This window comes from Pelodiscus sinensis, chromosome 2, assembly GCF_049634645.1.
Source record: "Pelodiscus sinensis isolate JC-2024 chromosome 2, ASM4963464v1, whole genome shotgun sequence".
Classification (NCBI taxonomy): Eukaryota; Metazoa; Chordata; order Testudines; family Trionychidae; genus Pelodiscus; species Pelodiscus sinensis.
This window is the reverse complement of record NC_134712.1, coordinates 37,693,185-37,713,254: the sequence shown is the minus strand read 5'-3', so window position 1 is coordinate 37,713,254 and position 20,070 is coordinate 37,693,185. Positions and strand designations below refer to the sequence as shown.

The 20,070-nt window shown below is 44.2% G+C and overlaps 1 protein-coding gene across 1 annotated transcript in view; it reads right to left on the bottom strand.

The window, feature by feature from the left end:
• NIPAL2 (NIPA like domain containing 2) overlaps nt 1–19,767 on the bottom strand; it is a 69,548-nt gene extending 49,781 nt beyond the window's left edge. Inside the window, exon 1 of the mRNA XM_006123921.4 lies at nt 19,363–19,767. Within this exon, the coding sequence (XP_006123983.1) occupies nt 19,363–19,467 (105 nt within the window). The 5' untranslated portion in view covers nt 19,468–19,767. The remainder of the gene's footprint in view (nt 1–19,362) is intronic.
• Between the last annotated feature and the right edge of the window lie 303 nt (nt 19,768–20,070).

The following is a 20,070-nucleotide window of genomic DNA, read 5'->3' as shown; positions in this document are numbered from 1 at the left end:
TGCTGTTCCACATGTCTCTCTGCATTGGAGGGAGAGAGGAGACGTCGCACACTGCGTCCATCCCCAGCACAATCTCAGCTTCTATTGAGTGGCAACTGACCAATGGGAGCTGAGGTTGTGCTGTAATACGCCCACCCCAAGCACATCTCTCAGCTCCCATTGGTCCGCTTTCTGGACAATAAGACCTGAGATACTGTACTGGGGCAGTGCACAAAGCTCCTCCTCCCCCATGCATGTGGCACAGAGAGCCACAGGGAGCAGCCAGCCACTTTGAGCAGCATGGAACTGCTCTGTACTGCAGGAGCAAACCGAATTAAAAGGCGTGACAGGACAGATCTGGCCTGCAGGCCATATCTTCTCCTCCCATTATAGAGGCTAGAAGCTAAGTTAACAATCAGATGGTGCACGCCATAGCACAGCCATTTGTGTGCTAATATATTCACTGTATGACACAAGGCATCCAGCAACACAGTTATTCCAATAATTTCATTAATGTATTTTGTTATTTCACCACACTCTGTCTGAATTAGGATATCTCCTTTTCAATAAACTTCCCCATCTTTATGTAAGGTTTGCAAATTAAAATATTGAAAATAGCATTCATTATTTTGGGATAAAAGAACTTAAAATGGTATTTCAACATGCTCAATGGCCAGGCTACACTATATAGTTACCTGCATGGGGGCACCATGTTATAACAGTTGTGTTTTCTGATCATGGTATAAGAGTTTGGTCTTAGATGGGTAGAAACCATGTTCTAATACCACGTGTCACTGTTCAGGGCAACTACACCTATGTCCCCTGCCACTCTATAGCTCAGCAAGGGCCTCATTCTCAGCAGGGCTCCTAAGCAGTTGTCTTTCTCCCATCTGAGTTGGGTATTCCCACACCTTCACTGTTATTCCCATCAAAAGACAGTCTGTCTAAGCAGGCCTGCTTGCTTTTTCTTCAGAGACTAATAAGGGTAGTTGCCCACACCATAACATTCTACCTAAGCAAGCCTATTTTATTGTTAAGGAAAAAACATTAGAGAGAAAATATATTAAAAAAACCAAAAGAACCTACACACGAGGATAAACTTACACTATATTACCTCCTACATTACAACATGGGCTCTGGCAGAAGCTGTCCTTCAAACCCCCCCCCCCCCCCCCCCCGCGGTTTTTCCTTTGGTTTCAAGATCATCATACTTTTTGTTCAGCACAAGAACACAGCTGTATGGCGCTCAGTAGGCCAAAGTCCTTCCAACCCACTGCTAAGACCTCCCATGGACTAGAGAGCCTGCCAATTGGCTGGACCAGAACAAAAGCCCAAGTCAGTTATTTACCGCAGAATCCTTTGTGTGGCTGTTACTCTCTGGAGAATCCAGCCTGAACTTCTGAAGAGATCCTGAATAAATAATCAATCAGACAATGGGTCCCCTTCCCAGTGCAAAGCCTCAAAAAGGGTGATAACTGAAGGAATTAGATTAGCATGTCCCCTCCTCCTCAAGAAGTTACATTAATAACTTACAACAACACAAACACTGCATCAAGTGGATCCCACAGGTAGTAATCTTATTGTAATAAGGTTTCATTTTTATTTAGGATATTGCTGACCAGACTAGACCAGTTAACATGCTAACACATTTCAGTAGAGGGCAGACAAGGCAGCATACACTATGCTGATTCAGCTGAAGCTTGGGCTCAAGTCTAGCCTCTCGGGTTATGTCTCCGGGAGGTGTAATTTCCAACTTGGGTAGATGTATTTATAGGCACCGACTTCCCTTCTAGCCAGGGGGTGCTCAACAGCCCACACTATGCCCAGGTCTTGCCCCCATTCCATCTCTTCCCACAAGCCTTGCCCCTTCTCTGCCTCTACCCCATTCCACCCCTTGCCCCAAGTTCCCACCCTTGCTCCATCCTCCCCTGAGCATGCCCCATCCCCATTCCTCTTTCTCACTCCAAGAGCTCCTTGAATTCCACAAATCAGCTGTTCACAGTGCTCCAGAAGAGCTGGAAGGGCAGGGGAGGAGTTGGTCAGTGAGGCCACCAGCAGGCAAGAGGTGCAGGGGAGAGAGGTGTAAAGGGGGAGAGCTGGGCTGCTGGTGGGTGCTCAGCACCTACTAATTTTCCCCCATGGGTGTTCCAGAGTTGGCGCCCATGCATGTGCATGTCCTAGCTTGGCTCAAGTTAGTGTGCTAAAATGTCAATGTGGCCACGTGAGCAGTTAGCACTGGGGTTGCCAGGTGCCCAGTTTTCTACCAGAAAGTACAGTCAAAAAGGGGGCCTGGCAGTGTCCTGTCCAATGTAGTGACTGAGTACCCAAGATCCAGGTACTGCAGCCCAGAGAAGGGGGGAAGCGACACTGGGTTATCGACCAGTACCAGACCCTGCTCTGCCATCACTGACTACTACTTGCATCTCATGGTCAGGGAGGCAGCAGGCTCTGTGACCCGAAAGGAAGAGGGAAGAGAGGAGCAAATGAGGGGAAAGAGGCAGGTGCAGGAAGGGGGGTGCTGAAGGAAGAGATGGAACGGGGGTAGAACATTAGAGGAAGAGGCATGGCAGGGAGGCACAGTTGTCAACAGTTAGAAAGCTGACCCCTCCCCCCCAGTTAGGACTAAATAGCAACGGAGTACGGGAGCAGCTCAGGCTAGCCACCTGAGTACGTTCCTAGGATTTCAGGATGGGCTTGTGTGGCGTAGTGGGGGTGCTGTCTGCTCTGTAACCCAGGGTTCCCCTGCACTGTGATGTGAGATTCTCACTGACTCTCCGAAATGTGTATTAACCCAGACACCCAGGCTCAGCCTCCCAGGGAGAGAGACAAAGGGAGGAAGGCGGAGACCAGCACTTGGCTGGGGGGCAGGGCTGGGAGGAAGGGTCAGTTGCTGTTAGAGAAGCATGGAGAGAAGAGGCTAAGTGGGGGGCCTAGGGGCGATGGACCCCTAACCCTAGGGTCTGAGGCATCCTGGTTCTGGGCTCTGTAGCCACATCACATATGTGCTGTGCTGTATCCTGAAGGAACAATAAACCCCTCTCTATTCTACGACTGGCAGAGTCTGTTCTTGCTGCTACCGGGCTGCAGGAACTGGGGAACCCTGACTGCATCATCACAGCTTGTACTTGAGAGCTACTCAAAGCTGCTTCATACTTGCTATTTTAAGCCTACTATCTTGATCAGAGCTAGAATGCATACATCCCCAAGTTGGTAATTACACCTTCCAGCTGTTGCATAGACATACCCTTACTCGACCAGCCCAACACCTGCACCACAGTGAAAGGTGCTAGCTAGCTACACAGCTTTAAATCCTACTAAAAACACTAACGCTCAAGGATATAGCATGGTGTTAGAATGGATCAAAAGAGCATTTGTTCCTGTTCACTGAAACAAGACTAAATTAGAATAAAACATGCAACTCTGACTAGGGATGTTAAATTTAATCAACTAATTGACTGGTTCATGGATTTTCCATAGACTAGTGGATTAGGCAATAAGGACATAGGATAAATCCAGGCCCATAGGTAAATTTTTGTATTCATTCTGATACATTTATCCCTCAGCCTGAAATTTGCATCAGAAATTCAGCTCTATGATAAAGCAGATAGTTTAACTGTTGCATGTAAAGATTTTGGGGGTTGGTTTTGTTTTTCTAATGTACATTGAGTTGTAGCTTTGCCAGGACTTAAAAATCAAAACCCAGAAGGACTATATTATTTGCATTGAATAAAGGTTTTATAATGGATATTTATGGAAACCTTCTATTATAAGTTAAACTGATGAATGGAAAAAAATTGCCAATGCACTCATCAGGCTTGTTAAGCTGTTCCATCTATTTTTTATTCTAACATTGTTTTCAACAAACTTAATGACATATATTATATATATTGCTGCAAACACTACATTTGGTTTCCAGTAACTAAAACTATGCCAGATTTCTGTGGACTTTATAAAAATGTAGGTTTTGGAAAACATGCCTCCTAAACATCTAATTCTGAGTAACTATGAAGTATAAGGGAATTCAGAGTCGTTAAGAAAAAATGTATTTTTGAAAACAGCTGCCATCTGAAATCAGAGATTTATCATTTAATTATTATTATTATTATTTAGAGAGCTCTATCTGTGCTCGGTGTATCACAATGATGTACTAGGACCCCATTGGACTAATCTTTGTGCAAACATAGCAAAAAAAAGGGGGGGGGATTACAGGAAATAATGAGAGAATAATGATCAATGTGACAGAATAGTTTAGCTTTGGTCATGGAGATATGAAAGATGAGAAGTCATTTGGTGTGTGAGAAGAGCAAAAGAATTCCAAATATGGCATTATCCTCGCTACAATGTGTGTTTACTTCTCCATTGCTGCTGGAGATGGGTGCCGGGCCAGTAGCCACCACTCTCTGCAATGCCTTCAGAGCTGGGCGGACAGAGAGAAACATCTGCTAAGTGGTGGCTATGGCAAATTCTGGGGTGTCTATAATGCCTGCAAGCCCCCTCAGCACCTTCCCTGAAAGTCTTCCCATTCCATTATACCAGTGACAAAGTCAATGTGCCACAAAACAATCAGGGTTCTTCCTGTTCTGAAATTTAACTTTCACAGAATAGGTGCTTTGCAATGGAAGTTAGCTTACTACGTTCCTTTCTGCATGTCACATGTTTGATTTTTTAAATTAATTTTTCAGACAATCAATTACAAAAAGTGTAATTACAAAGATGTTGGATGTCAATATTTAGAGCCTGCTGGACGGAAACACAGTCCATTTAAATGGAAATAAATAAGAACTGCTAGACTTTGATCAGCAAGAATTAATAAAAACAATTCATATTTCTCACATGTGCATGGCACACACCACTGTGCATCTTCTCATGTAAACCAATTTTTGTGAAAGTCCACCATAAGAGCTGCAGCAATGCAAGTATGCAGGGCCATTAATTGCCTCCTACTAAGAAGGACTAACTCCTGGTAAAGCACAGGAAATAATTGATGGCTTTGAGGCAATAGGATTCCTTAACTGTGGTGAGGTGATGACCTTCATATTTCTATTTTGAAACCAAGAGTTAAGAGATTATACAATTAAAAGTAGGCAGTAAACTTTTCAGAACAAAGATCAGGTCTGCTTGTGTCTTGTATGCAGCGCCAAGGAAATGGTTACCACTTAATAATAAAATGAAGGAAGGAACTCAAGCTTTTTCTAGCTCAGAGCAGTTTTTTCCAGAGCATCTTCTAGCAACAGTTATTTAGCCAAATATTTGAGGCCTAGCATTTGCTGATAATCTTTCAGAACTGTAAGCCTGTTCCTGAACACTTTGGTTGTGTCTACACTGATGCATGCTTGCACGAAAACAGCGCTCTTGCGCAAAAACATGCTGCCTGTCTACACTGGCCACGCGTTCTTGCGCAAGTAAACTGACATTGTACTGTAGAAAATCAGGGCTTCTTGTGCGAGAACTCTGACACTCCCTCTGAGGAAGAAGTCCTCTTGCGTAAGAGTTCTTCCAGAAGAGGCCATGTAGACAGGCAACATGAATTTCAAGAAGCCCCTATGGTTAAAATGGCCATCAGAGCTTTCTTGCACAAGAAAGCGTCTGCACGGACATGGATGATCTTGCGCAAAAGCACATGCCAGTGTAGACGCACTCTTGTGGAAGACTTTTTGCACAAGAACTTCCGCAAAAGAGTTCTTGCGCAAGAAGCTGCCAGTGTAGACATGGCCTTTAGTTTTAGCAACAGGTGTAAACTAGTAGACCAGTGGTGGACAACCTGCAGCGGGAGAGCTCTATGTAGCCCATTGGGGTTCTATGCGCAGCCAATGAGATATTTTGCTTACTGTTGCCCACACAGGGGGTTACCAGATTCTGCTGGTTTTCGTCCGTGTAGCTTTTTTCTTACCGGCATTACAAAAATGACACACACTTCAAGCAAGAGCATGTGAAATGAGGTGCATACTGACGGCATACATTCCATACAACATTTTGAAAGCGGTCCACTCTCTCTGCATCTAGTCAAAGTGCTGCTACCATTCAAATGACACATCCCGCAATTTCTACATATGCAAACTACCCTATCCTGGGAGATCAGTGATAGACACAAGTGTTGGTTACAACAATCTTGCCATCCACTGAGATGAAGGAGGGCTACTCATGCAGCCCACTCGTTAGCCTAGGTAGCCTTTCACTGTAATAGACTGTCTGATAGGTAGCACTGCAGACTTGCTACCAAGAGAAACAGCCTTCTCTCCCCTTCTAGAGCAGGGATGGGGAACCCTTTTTTGGGTCGGGGGCCATTGACCCATAGAAAAATTAGTCGGGGGCCGCACACAAGTGAAAAGCAAAAAAACAAACCAAAACAAAAAGCAACCCTCACTGTCATGGTCCCCAGCTGAGAAGGAGAAAGACACTCCCTACATTCCCATCACACACTAGAACCTAGGGGGACCAGGCTAGTAGATTTTGTGTGCTCCAGCTATGCGGTGGGGGTTTGGGCTGGAGTGCCGGGGCAGACTCCCCAATGTTGGGGAGGGGGAAGAAGCCCTGAGCTTCAGGGATCGGATTCAGGCAAGCTGGGGCCATATGCGACTCCCAGGCCTTAGGTTCCCTCCCCTGTTCTACAGCCTCCCCCAGCCCTGTACCCAAAAACAAAGCACAAACACAAAACTGAGTTCAGCACATTCCTGAGCTACTTGCTGCTTATTCAGAAACGTTTCCAAGCTCTTGGAAACCCGTACTCCTCTTCAGTTTGTTCTAGTAGCCTCTGACATGCCAGTCAAGAGATGCTGCTAGAATCCTGACGAGATAAACGCTTTTAGTCTTTGCTTGACTGAGCTTTCTACAGACCTACAGGCTGCTTCACTGTCTATCATCTTGAGGAGAGGACTGAATCATTGCTGCATGATAACAAAGGCTCCAAATGATAACATTCATGGCAGGTTAGTCACTGCAGAGAAATACAGCTTATCAGAGAAAAGAGAAAAACAGGAAGCAAGAAGATTAATATTAACAAAAAAAGGAGTAGATAAATACAAGAACCCAGAGACAACCAAATCAAAAGCCAAAACAAAACAAAAAAAAAGTATGGAACGAAAGGGTTGAGAGTAAACAACTACTAATAGTCTGGTAGCACTTTAAAGACTAACAAAACATCTAGGCTACGTCTAGACTGGCCACATAAGACGGAATAGGCATGCAAAGCAGGCAAGTCAGAATAGGGAAATCCGCGGGGGATTTAAATAAACATGGCCGCCGCTTTTTTTCCGGCTTGGGGAAAAGCCAGAAAAGAGCGTCTAGACTGGCGCGATCCTCCGGAATAAAGCCCTTTTCCGGAGGATCTCTTTTTCCTACTTGCAAGTAGGAATAAGAGATCCTCGGAAAAGGGCTTTATTCCGGAGGATCGCACCAGTCTAGACCCTCTTTTCCGGCTTTTCCCCAAGCCGGAAAAAAAGCGGCGGCCATGTTTATTTAAATCCCGCAGGGGATATTTAAATCCCCCGCGGACTTCCCTATTCTGACTTGCCTGCTTTGCATGCCTATTCCGTCTTATGTGGCCAGTCTAGACGTAGCCGTAGATGGTATCATGAGCTTTCATGGGCACAGCCCACTTCTTCAGATGACCAGAAAATAAACTGGACTCACAGAACAAACTTAGTGGAGCCAGGACTTGTCTACACACATTCCGAAAGCAAAATAATTAAAATCCATTTTAATTCATACCCTCAATTATTTTGATAAAAGTGTGCATTTACATACATGCGCCCTTCTTTGCTGCAACTTTTATAATAAACATGCTGTAATGCAGATTTGCCTAACTGAGGTAGAAGTCTGATAAAAACAAACTGAAAAAATGTAGGCTACTATGCCTACACTTGCAGAGTTTTTTCGCTTACACTTTTGTCACTGACAGAAAAGTATTAAAAGAAAAATGGTGATTTGTGCTCACATGGTGTTTACATAGGCAGCATTTGCATCTAGGTTGAGAGGAGTGTGCTGTGGTAGCTATCCAACTATGTACTGCTCCAGGAGACAAAGCAAATCATTATTGTGGCAGGGGTGGATGTGTGTGACTGATAGCTGCTGGAAGCAACCAGTCCTGAGACCGGGGTAGGAGACCATCCTGACATCAGCCCGTCTGCCTCCCCTGACTCTATACAGCACATTTTGCCTGACTCTGTTCATATTGTGGGAGACATCAGGAGCATTTTACAAAATCAATTTGCTGTGTGTCCCAGAGCAGTGGCAGCACTGGCTGTCAGACCAGAACTAAAGGGCTCCTGCACATACCTGCACGCAGGACTGCTGAGTTTCAAAGAGCTCTGCATTCCTGCTCTGCATTGTGAGACGGGTAAAAGCAATCAAGAATCTTCACTGGTACATCAGTGCAAAAAGACTCTTTGGAATGGTTTTATTTTTGTGCTGAAATGCAGCCGTTTCAGTGCAAAATGTGGATTTCCAGTAAAGACACTAGCCTAGTTTTTGCGCAAAAACTTGACTTCTTGTGCTAAAATTGGCAAATGTAGACATAACTGTAAACTGAAATAATATAATCCACAATTGTTGTGACATTGAATTTGTCTTGACTAGGATAAAATATGTATATTTTGAATTGTGTTAGTTAAAATTCTAGTATAGACAAGGCAAAGTGTACTGTAACAAATGTTAAGTTGATTGACTTGAAGCACTGGAGTTTTAGCATGTGTTAGGACAGGTTGTTGATGCATTGTAATACCTTTCTAATCTAGACAAACCCTCCAAATCAAAAGGTCATTTGACTGCACATCCAGTAATTTGATCTATGCCACCAAATGCCAGTAATGCCCCACTGCTATATATATTGGACAAACTGGACAGCCCCTACGGGAAAGAATCAATGGACACAAATCAGATATATGTAAAGGGAACATACAGAAACCTGTTGGGGAACACTTTAATCTTCCTAATCACTGTTTAAAAGATCTTCAAGTGGCCGTCTTGTCACAAGCCAATTCTACTAGCCAAATACACAGAGAGGTGTTGGAATTACAGTTCATCTGCAAGTTCAATTCTCATGCTAATGGCCTCAGTCGTCATGAGGGATGGTTGGGACACTATCGACCTAACTTTCAATGAAGGTGCAAACAGCTCTTTGTGTAGATTCCTGTGTTAGGAAGGGTACTATCTATTGACTTTAATTCTTACCTGCTTCCTTTTAAGTACCCAATCTTCAGGTGCTCACTGATTCCCAGTTCTGCCTTCCTGTTTTTCCCTTTGATATACCCATACCCTCTGCTCCTTGTTTCTTGCCGCCCTCCTTTTTTTCCTCCCCCTCTCCCTTCTAGGGTTGCCAGATGGTTTAATCAAAAATACCGAATTCCTCCCCCCCCCCCCCAAAAAAAAAAAAACCTCACCAGGGAAAAAATTCTGTTGAGGAAAAAAAAAGTGGGAGATCAAAGTTGCTGAGGGGAAAAAAGGGGGACCCTGAGAGTTATTAAGCAATAAATAAATACATAAATAAACAAACCCAGCATGGCCCCTTTAAAAAATGTTTTTGAGGCTTTTTGGCCCTAACAGGCTGCCATCTTGTCTCCCTGCTCCAGGCCAGACAGCTCCCCTACTGGAACTGGGTAAGCACCCAGTATTTTTGCCTCCTGGCTGGGAAAAAAAATCAGAAAATACTATACATTTTAGATGTCCGGTATTTTCTGAATTTTTTTTACTGGATAGGAGGCAAAAATACCGGACGGTCCGGGTCAAGACCGGACACCTGGCAACCCTACTCCCTTCTCCCCTATTTATTTTGGTCTGCACATCCTAAACTCAAAACTCTGATCATCGGAAGAAGTGGGCTGTGCCCACGAAAGCTCATGATACCATCTACATGTTTTGTTAGTCTATAAAGTGCTACCAGACCATTCGTTGTTTTTTAAGTTTATCCTGTACAGACTAACTCAGCTACCCCCTGAAGCCTCTAAAACTAGATTTCTGACACCTTCTGCCTAGGAAACATGAGGCCTGATTCCCCTCTCACATTTTATGTAGTGTTTGGTGATGTTGTGACACTTCGCTTGTGTATACTGTATTAACATGTACATTTCACAAACTTCTGTTCTACAACACAAGTGTTGCTTATGGTGTTGGCCAACCCACTAGGTGAACCCAGGCCAGGAAAGGTTGTTTGTGAGGTTTCTGATCACCTCAGGTTCCTGCACGAATTGATAGCCAATTAAAATATATGTTACAACAAGACCAACAACTTTCTTCTCAATACTGTGAATGTAAATCAGCAGTAAACTCCAGATGGAGTGACTCACTTATAAAGCCAGTGAATTAAGTCCTGTTTGTTTTGTTAGATAGTGAATGCATTTGCTTTTGAAAGCTAGTTGACTTTCATTGCTCACTCCTATGACAATAGCAATGTTGCATTTCTTTAGATCTCATCATCTAAGTTACATACCAGCTGGCTATCTCCAAGTTTACTGTAGAACATTCCAAAGTCCAGATTAGTCACAAGAGAGAAGGAGTATACACCCAACTATTCATGTTAACAAGAATTATTCTTTTCAGGGGATCTACAGTGATATTATAAAGAACTAATGAACTAACAGTTATGTATGTCACCAAAATTCCAAGTGTAATAATTGCAGCCTTGTTGGCGCATAACAAAGCCAATTCCTCTTGCCATTAATATCTGCTTTTCCACATAAAAAGCGATGTATGGTACACATTCAGCCCACTTAATTAGTCTCATTAACACAGGTCCCACAACTGACAGGTACTACTTCGGCTGTTATATACATCTTGGTTTCTGTTATTTCCATGCCAATTCTTCTGATGAAGTGTGTTTTGCCCAGGAAAGCTCATGAGTCTATATACTTTGGTTAGTCTCTAAGGTGCCACAGGACCACTCATTGTTTTTAAAATTACAAACTAACATGGACTACCTCTCTGAGATTATTTATCAGGTTAATGAAAGATCTGTCACAGCCCTCAACACTATTGCACACCTGAGCTATGTCTTCACTGCCCCCATTTTGCGCAAAAAATATGCAAATGAGGCAAAGCGTGGAATATCGCCGTGCCTCGTTTGCATAATCAATTAGACTCTGTTTTTGCGCAAAAGGCATTTGTGCAAGAGTCGTTCTTCCTCATTTTTTCCAGGAAGAACAGCTCTTGTGCAAGAGGGGGGTTTTGTGCAAAAAGGAGCAGTGTTATTATGCAAATGAGGCGAGGTGAGGCGATATTCCACGCTTTACCTCGTTTGCATATTTTTAGCGCAAAACGGGGGCAGTATAGACATAGACCCCCTGTTTCCCTACAAATCCGAAACTCTGGTTTCTGAGCTTGAGCTAACTTCTGTTGGAGTTAATGGGTGTCTTTTAATTGACTCTAATGGGAGTTGAATCAGAACCCTTCTGAAGATTGGGACAGCCAAATCTTTTTGAAAAATAGAGTCTTCCAAACGCTACTGTTAAAGTTCTTTCTTTTTGCATGGTTCATAGTACATTATTTTTATTTTACAAGTTTTTCTTCATCTCATCTTCTGTGCTGCATTTCCCCTCCTGACAGAGAACAACAATTAATTTTAATTATTGTCTAGGAATTTCAACAATAATGTTCATCTTCTTACATAAACTAAATGACCACAACTATAAATCATTTGTTTAGCTCAGAATTGCATTTTGCACTAAGGAATCAAATGGGTAACGCCTTAAAACTCCTCAGATAAATCGACAAATACACAAGTCTATCATGGCAGAAAAGAGCCATTATAATTATTTGAGGGCTGGAGAAAATGCCTTAAAGATAGAGATACCTCTGTCCTGCACAGATACAAATATTTATATCTGTGGATATCGGCATGCACAGAATTGTATCCATGTATGCATCGATTCGTGGATATAAAGCAGATATCCACAGTGCTACAGGGAATACAGCAGTGAAAGCAGCAGCTTGTTGGGCCACTGCTCGCAGGAGCCAGTGCCTTACATTGGCAGCTCCTCTGGAGTGGCTGTACTATCCCCAGTTGTTCCTGGTCGCACTAGTGTGTGCAAATGGCTCGCTCTACTTACAAGGAAAGTCTCAGGACTATAGACTTAACTCTATAGATTTAGGTTATGTCGATGATCTTAAGCTGCTTTAACTCTATTGTCTATGCATGGCCATAAAATGCTCCTTCTTGGTGGAGCGTGTCCACAGTCATTACTCTAGCATCAGACAGAGCACTGCATTGTGGGTAGCTTTCCCACTCTGCAACTTGCCACCCTGTCACCCTCTGCCTCTGGGAATGTTAGGAATGGATTGCAGCGCACTGTGGGGCATCCTCGCTGTCCCGTGATACGGTTCTTTCCATCCCATTATTCCGTGGGCTTCTGACTTCGTCTAAACCATTTTTCAACAGGCATTGTAAACTGTGCACCATCTCTGCCTGACTGCGTGGATCCTGAGCTACTGACTAATCTGGTGATGAACTTTATGAACACAATGCGTCTAGTCCTAGAGTATTTCATAAGTGACATAACAGAAAGTTAATCAGTGATGCTTTCCCTGCCTTGGAAACAAATAATTCAAGATTGCTGCTGGCATTCACAGAATAGCAATTCACAGTGGACTGTCCGTACTGGGCTTGGGAAAGAAACAAGCACTGAGTGGTGGGATAGCCTTGTGATGCCCATATGGGATGATAAGCAGTGGCTGCAGAACTTTTGGATGCACAAATCCACTTTCCTGGAACTGTATGTGGAGCTCACCACAGCACTGCGGCACAGGGACACCTGAATAAGAGTTGTCCTCACTGTGGAAGAGTGAGTGATGATCACTGTGTGGAAGCTGGCAACTCCAGACTGTTACCAGTCAGTAATGAATCAGTTTGGGAAGGGAAAGTCCATCATGGAGGTTGCAGCAATGAAAGAGTGCAGGGACATTAGTTGCCTCCTGCTAAAAGAACTGTGACTCTTGTTAAAGTACAGGAAATAATTGCTGGCTTTGAGGCAATGGGATTCCCTAATGGTGGCGAGGTGATAGATAGTCCTCATATCCCAATTTTGCCCCAGAGCTCTCCACTGGTGGATCACTGGTGGAGCCATTTCACTGACAACAATAGGGGGAAGTTAGGGCAGGTGCATGATGCATGCTTCTTTTGGAACACTAGACAGTATAGAAAGCTGCACACTGGGACTTTCTTTACAGACTCAAAAGATTCCAAAGGGGGTTGTGGAAATGCCCCTAGTGATCCTAGGAGACCCTGCCTGCCCTTTGCTCCCACAGCTCTTAAAACCTTACACCAGGAACCTATACAGCAGCAAGAAGTGCTTCAACTTCTTAGCAGGTGCTGAATGTCTGTTCAAAGTACCTTTGGCCAATTAAAAGGTTACTGGCACTCTCTTTTTGGCTGGTTAGACTGCAACAAGGAAAATATTCCAACAGTCATTGAGGTCTGTTGCATTCTACAAATTATTTGCAAAGCAAAGGGAGAAAAGTTTCCTTGGGGTGGACTGCTGAGGCTGATTAGCTGACAGCTGATTCTGAGCAGCCAGATGCCAGGACAATTAGGGTACGTCTACACTACAAGCTTCTTTCGGAATAAGGTTTTTTGGATATGTTCCGGAATTGCTTATTTCGAAATAGAGCGTCCACGCTACAGGGAAGCCTCAAAATTAGTCTGAGGCAGGCTCTCCTATTTTGCAGGCTCACGCTATCTTGACCTAGAGCCCCAGGAGGCACTGGGGAGGAATAACTTTAGAATAGCCCTAGTGATGAGCTAATTCGACATAGCAGAAGTGGAGCGTCTACACACACCATCTTCTGAAAAGCTTTTTCGGAGAAGGGCTTATACCTTGTGAAATGAGGTTTACCATTGTCGGAAAAAGCTGTCCGTTATTTCAACTTTCTGTTGAAATAACGCAATTTCAGTAGGGACGCTAGTATGGTTTTTCCAGAATAACAGCTGTTATTCCAGAAAAATGGTGCAGTGTAGACACACCCTTAGAAGGGCACCATGGAAGTTATTCAAATTAGGGGTGATTTGAAGGAGCATTTTGACAATTATTCCTAGTAAATGCCTTATGTGATGCATTTGGCCAGGCAATGTTTACTTGCTACCTTGAATTACTACTGTAGTACCACTGCTTGCTTTCCAAATATTGATCTTTGCATAACACTGCTGCGTGTTCCTTTCCTGAACCTTCTCATCCATGCCACTAGCAATCAGCCCAGAAATATCAAGGTTCCTATGGCCAGAGCAAAGCTGTGACCACACAGCATCCTCCCCATGTATATCCAACAGTTTCAGAGTTCTCCACATGGGACAGCATCTACTGCAATCAGCCAGCGTTGTCAGCTGGGAAGAAGCTGTGAGAGCTGTGCACGCTGAGCAAACAGGAAAAGTAATTTCATACATTCTCTAGCCACTGAACAGGGAGGGGGCACATACCGGTGTACTCTCAGGGCAGCAAAATTCAAATTGTTGACCAGAGCAGTCACGATAGACATTGTGCTACACCTCCAGGAGGCCAATTAGGTTAACATAGCCATGTCCAGTGTCTACACTGATGCTACGTTACTCTGTCACAAAAACTCTATATCACTTCTTGAAGTGGTTTTATTATGTCAATGTAGCAGGGGAGTTACATCAACAGAAGGAACATTTCAGTTTTGTGGTGAAAGCCAACTTTTTTCAACAAAACTCTGTTGGGTAGACAAAGCCATAGAGAGCACCATCTGTTTAGCTTGTCAAAAGCAAGACTGAGAGGTAACTTGATTACAGTGTATAAGGACCTTCACAGGGAGAAAATACCAGGTAGTAAAAAGCTTTTGATCTAGCAGAGAACTGTGTAATAAGAACCAGTGCCTGGAAGCTGAAGCCAGACAAATTCAATTTAAAAATAATAGGCATGTTTTTAACAGTGTTGGTGATTAGTGTTTGAGACAAACTATCAAGGGAATTAGTGGATTCTCCATCTCCTGATGTCTTCAAATCAAAACTAGTTGCCTTTCTGGAAGTGATACTTCAACCAAATAAGTGATGCATTAGTCAAACAGTAAGTGAAATTTAAAGCTCTGTGAGACAAGCTAATAGTCCCTTCGGGCCTTAAACTCTACGAGTGGGTTCAAAGATCACTCAAGTAATAATTAGAGATGGTCAACATTTTGTGAATGAAAGTTTTTAATGCCAGATCCTTTTCACTGTAAAACATCCTTTATTGAAATGGGAAGGACTTTGGGGGGAGAGGGAGAAGGTTAATTTTCTTCAAAAAGATCTTTTCCCCAATAATCCCCCAAATTTCCCCACTTCTCTCTTCCCTCTTTTGCCTCTCCTCACACATGGAAAAAGGGGGAAAAGGAAGAAAATGAAAACAATTATAAAAAATTAACACGGCTGTGAAAAATTTTCAGTAAATGTAGAATTGTTCCTTTTTAAACCTGTGGCGCTAATATTTGTAATTTTTTCATATGGTCATAAAACTACCATTTTCAGTCAACTCTATGATAGCTTTGTTATGTCTTTTTTCTCCCAACACCCAAGGAACATTCACATGCTTTAAATCCCAGTGGTTTGTTTTAGATCAAGAATGAACAAAAGTAAAATCGCCAAGCGAGAGCACAGAACGTGCATTCTCTGTAACATGCTGCATCACTTCTGCCTCAAACTGCTCTAAAAAATGTAACAGTTCAATGAAGAGAAAAGACTCATATCACATACACCACAGACTCCGATTTAAGAATGAAAGATGAACTACAGCAATATAGGCTATTACAGTTTTAGAAAAATATTGTTAGGATAAGCATAAAAGGAAATAAGACTGGAGAGCAAGATCTTTATCCCAGCTCCTGCACCTGCTCCTGCTCCTTTGTTGGGTATGAAAAGGTTGCTGCAGCATAAAAAGGTCCCCAAAAGCTCCATATTCAGTTGTGGAAGAGTCCCTGGTATGGGCAATGTAGAGAACAGTTATCAGACTACCACCTGAGGACCACTGGTAACCTCTAGCATAAGGGGTGTACAGATGATGTGGCTGGGGATAGGATGCCTTGGACTGGAAAGCAACATGCGGTGCTGCATATATTTTGGGTAGGGTTGTAGTCCAGGCAGCTAGGCTACAAAATTATCTAAATTTTGGTGGTGGTGGTCGGGGGGTTTGCAGTTCCCAGAGCAGCAGGAAGGGGGGCACTTTCAGGGTTGCCAGATGGTTTAACAAAAAATACCGAGCCCCACTCCCCCAAAAAAACACCAGGAAAAAATTCTGTTGAGAGAAAAAAAAAGGGGGGAGACCAAAATTGTTAAGAAAAAAAAATCAGCAGTGTGACCCCTTTAAGAAACACTTTGTTTTTGAGGCTTTTTGGCCCTAACAAGCTGCCGGCGACTGCCTGTCATCTTGCCTCCCTGTGCTGGGCCAGACAGCTTCCATGCAGAACCCGGTAAGCACCCGGGATTTTCACCTCCTGGCCAGGAAAAAAAAAATCAGAAAATACCTTTTAGGCATCTGGTATTTTCTGAATTTTTTTTTTACCAGACAGGAGGCGAAAATACCAGACTGTCCAGTTCAGTACCAGACACCTGGCAACCCTAGGCACTGTAGACTATCATTCTTCAGGATTATGAATTCTGTATCTTACCAGTAACACACAACTCTCTTAAATGTGCAATCCAGCATTTCCATATCAAGTGCCAATGATAAGCCCACAGATGATCTTGTTCTTGAAAACAGCATCACCTCTTCGTCTGGACCCCTGTAGATTTCAGTGAGGCTCCACCTGGGTATGCAAGGTCCAAGTCTTTTGGCAGAACCTGAAAGATCATCTAGAAGCCTGTCTGACTCCTGGTCCTGCATTTATAAACTGCAGGCCATACTTTCTTGTTAGGCAATTTTAATTACATGGCAGATAAGCAGCACAGTCCCCTTTCATTCAGAATGGTGGTCACAAGGCAATAAAGAAATGAGTGATATATGTCAACACTGGTAGTAATGGCGGTACTGAAGACTGCAAAACTCTTCCATTATAAATCAGCTTTTACATTCCTAATTTTAAATCACCTTTTGCATTCAGATTCCCCACCAAAGATCCCAAAAGGCAAATTTGTTTTGCTTTTTTAAAGCCTGAGTATATTTTTGTATTTGGAGAGTTGGGAAATACGGTACTTAAGGAAATTCTGTCTACTCCCCTCCAAGCAAAGAACTAAAAGTGTCACATATAAAGTTTCATAGTTCAGACATGTGAGGAGCTGGGGAGGAATGAGGAGGGCATACATTGCAAAGCATGGTTTAATTCATTTTTACTAGATATTTTTCCCTGGGGAGAAAGGAGAACATCCCCATTTTCCTGAAAACTCACATCAGCTTCAATCCTGCCATGTGTCCTGGAGGAAAACCCTTGGACTTCACTGAGGCTGTATTCAAGTGCATGAGTGTACCTCATGAAGTGCAGCAGTCCCAGTTCTGCAACTGGGACAGTGACAATATTCCTTGCATTCCATGAAATAAACCACAAACGCTTGCATACTGCAGTAAGCATCTGGGGAGTATGCAGAGGAGGCTTTACAAATATTAATTCCTTTATGTTAACTGGCAATCAATTAACTGAGAGTAAAAAAAGGACATACCTAGGGCCAAATTCATTGGGGGACCAAACCTGAGCTCCAGGTACTGCTGCTGGGTCTGGCCCACCAGCATCAGTGAAGAGGAACATCTATGGGTGTCCCACTATATACTCACAGTTGGCCCCAGAGTCATTTGCTATGATGGAGGGACTCCAGGGGCAAACCTAAGCAGTGCTTTGACCCTCATGCACCAGGTAGCAATGCCCCTCACTCAATTTGGCCCAGTTGTCCTCCATCACAAGGCAGGGCCATGAGGCCAAACCCGAGTGGGAAGTGGGGTGATCAGCACTGTTCTTGCTTCCTGCTGCCATTGGGTCAAATCCTGCACAAGGCTCCCTCCTGGGGGCCTTTTTGGCCTCACCTTGCTTCCAGTACCCCATGCTGCTTCTGCTCTCCTTGCAGGACTTGCTCAGTGACAGCCTTAAGACCTGCTACAAGTATCTTAGAATCACAGAATAATAGAATTGGAAAGAACCTTGAGAGGTCATCAAGTCTAGTGCCCTGTACCAGGGGCAGGAGCAATCACCATCTACCATCCCTGACAGACATTTGTCTAACCTGTTCTTAAAAATCTCCAATGCCGGACATTCCATATCTTCCCTAGCCCATTTATGCCAGTGCTTAACCACTCTGACAGTTAGGAAGCTTTTCCTAATGTCCAACCTAAATCTCCCTTGCTGCAATTTAAGCCCATTGCTTCTCGTCCTATCATCAGAGGTTAAGGAGAATACTTTTTTCTCCCTCCTTCTTTCAGAACTCTTAGCTACTTGAAAGCTGTTATCATGTCTCCTCAGTCTTCTCCCCAAGTATGGGGAGCTATAGTGAGCGCCCACAGAAGGAAACTCGCCCCCTGTTCCATAAAGGTGTAGTCCCCCATATGGCTGGTCTATGGCATTCCAGATGTTCATCATATTTGCCATCACTTCAGTTCTGGCTGGCTCTTAGGTGCCCAGGTCCGAGGCAAGCACTGCAGTCTTGCAACAAGCAAGCCCAGGCACAGGCCAGCTCTGTGCGCAGGGGGCTAGTGACTCACAGGAGAAGTGTGGAGGCTTCATTGTCTCTCTCTAGTGGGAATAGAGACTGTATTTGTTTGGCACATGCCTCTATCTTAACGGCTACCAGGATACCTGCCCAATAGGTGAATGCAGAACCAGACCGGGGGAGGGGTCGCTGGGATCCTCCAGGGGAGCATGACCTAATGTTGGGATATTTCGTGGGGAGGGGAAGGTGAAGTAGCTCTAAGGACTATCTTCTGTAATTATTAAGTACTTGGCATTACACAAAAAGGAGCTTGGTTTTCACCCGAACAGGACAGCGTGTGGGTGTAACAGAGGTTAATCAACTGTCCATGAATCTGTTAAAAGGGAGGCAGCCGAGGTATATAATCAGCCTCCAAAGTTGTTTTATTTTTAGCAGATGTACAAACAAGTTGTCAGCTCTAAAATGCAGGGCCAGGCTCCATGTTGTGACTTAGGTAGCACCAAGCTCAGGGCTGACACTATAGCTGCACCCTGACCAGTGCCAGGAGAACACTGGTTTGCCAGTCCTCGAGAGGGCCAGCGTGTGCTTGTTTCTTGCACCTTTCCCTTTCCGTGTCCTAAGCGCTGGGGCTAGGGGGCTGCCCAGAGCGGACTGAACCGGGGCTGACGGCTCATGAACTGAGGAATGAGACGCACCCAGGTGTAAACTGCCCAAGCGAATAACAGGAAACAGTAATAAGAAACTTCCCGTGAAACTGGTAACAAACGCCAGTGGGGCTCCCCTTCCCCGCTGCCTTGCACTCCCACTGCTCAGCCCCCCGGGCCAGGCACGCCCCGACTTACCTTGTTTGTGTTGTACCACGAGTTGGCGTGGGAGCCATTGCTGGCCCCTTGCTCCGCTAAGGCGGCGTTCCAGGGCAGCTGGTCCAAAGTGGTCGGGAGAGCCATGTCTGCAGCCTCACTTGTGCCCCCGGGGGGACTCCGCCGCAGGCAGTGCCATGAGCTGCAGGGGACGTGTGGCTCCCAGGAGAGGAGCGGGAAGACTTTACAGTCACTTCCTGGTTTGGGACGGTTTGGGAGTAGGCAAGTCTACTTGCATGACAGCCCTCTGCACTGACTGAGGCTGGGACGCTGCACAGGTGTATGAAGACGTGGGGGAACGTGGAGGTGTATTGCAGGATGCGGGAACGATGGTTTGTTTTGTTTCCTATACTAATTTGTAATGGGTAGCATAACCTTAACAGCAAAAACAGTTGCAGGGACTTTTCGGCTAGCTTTACTGCTCCTGTTCTGGAGCAGCTGCCTGACCCTGAAAGCTTAACTCTTTCACAACCCACTAAGTACTGACTAACTGGTAACTCAGACTGGTTAGATTGTCCACTGCAAATAAACTAGCCATTGAATTTAGGTGTTTTTTTTTTTTAGTATTAACTCATTTGCATAAACATTTTTGTGAGCATATTTTCTATTTGTAAATATTTGCCGAATAATTTATGTGAACAGATTTCAGCCAATGGGTCTGTTTTCAAGATGTTGCTCGACCTGTTCGCA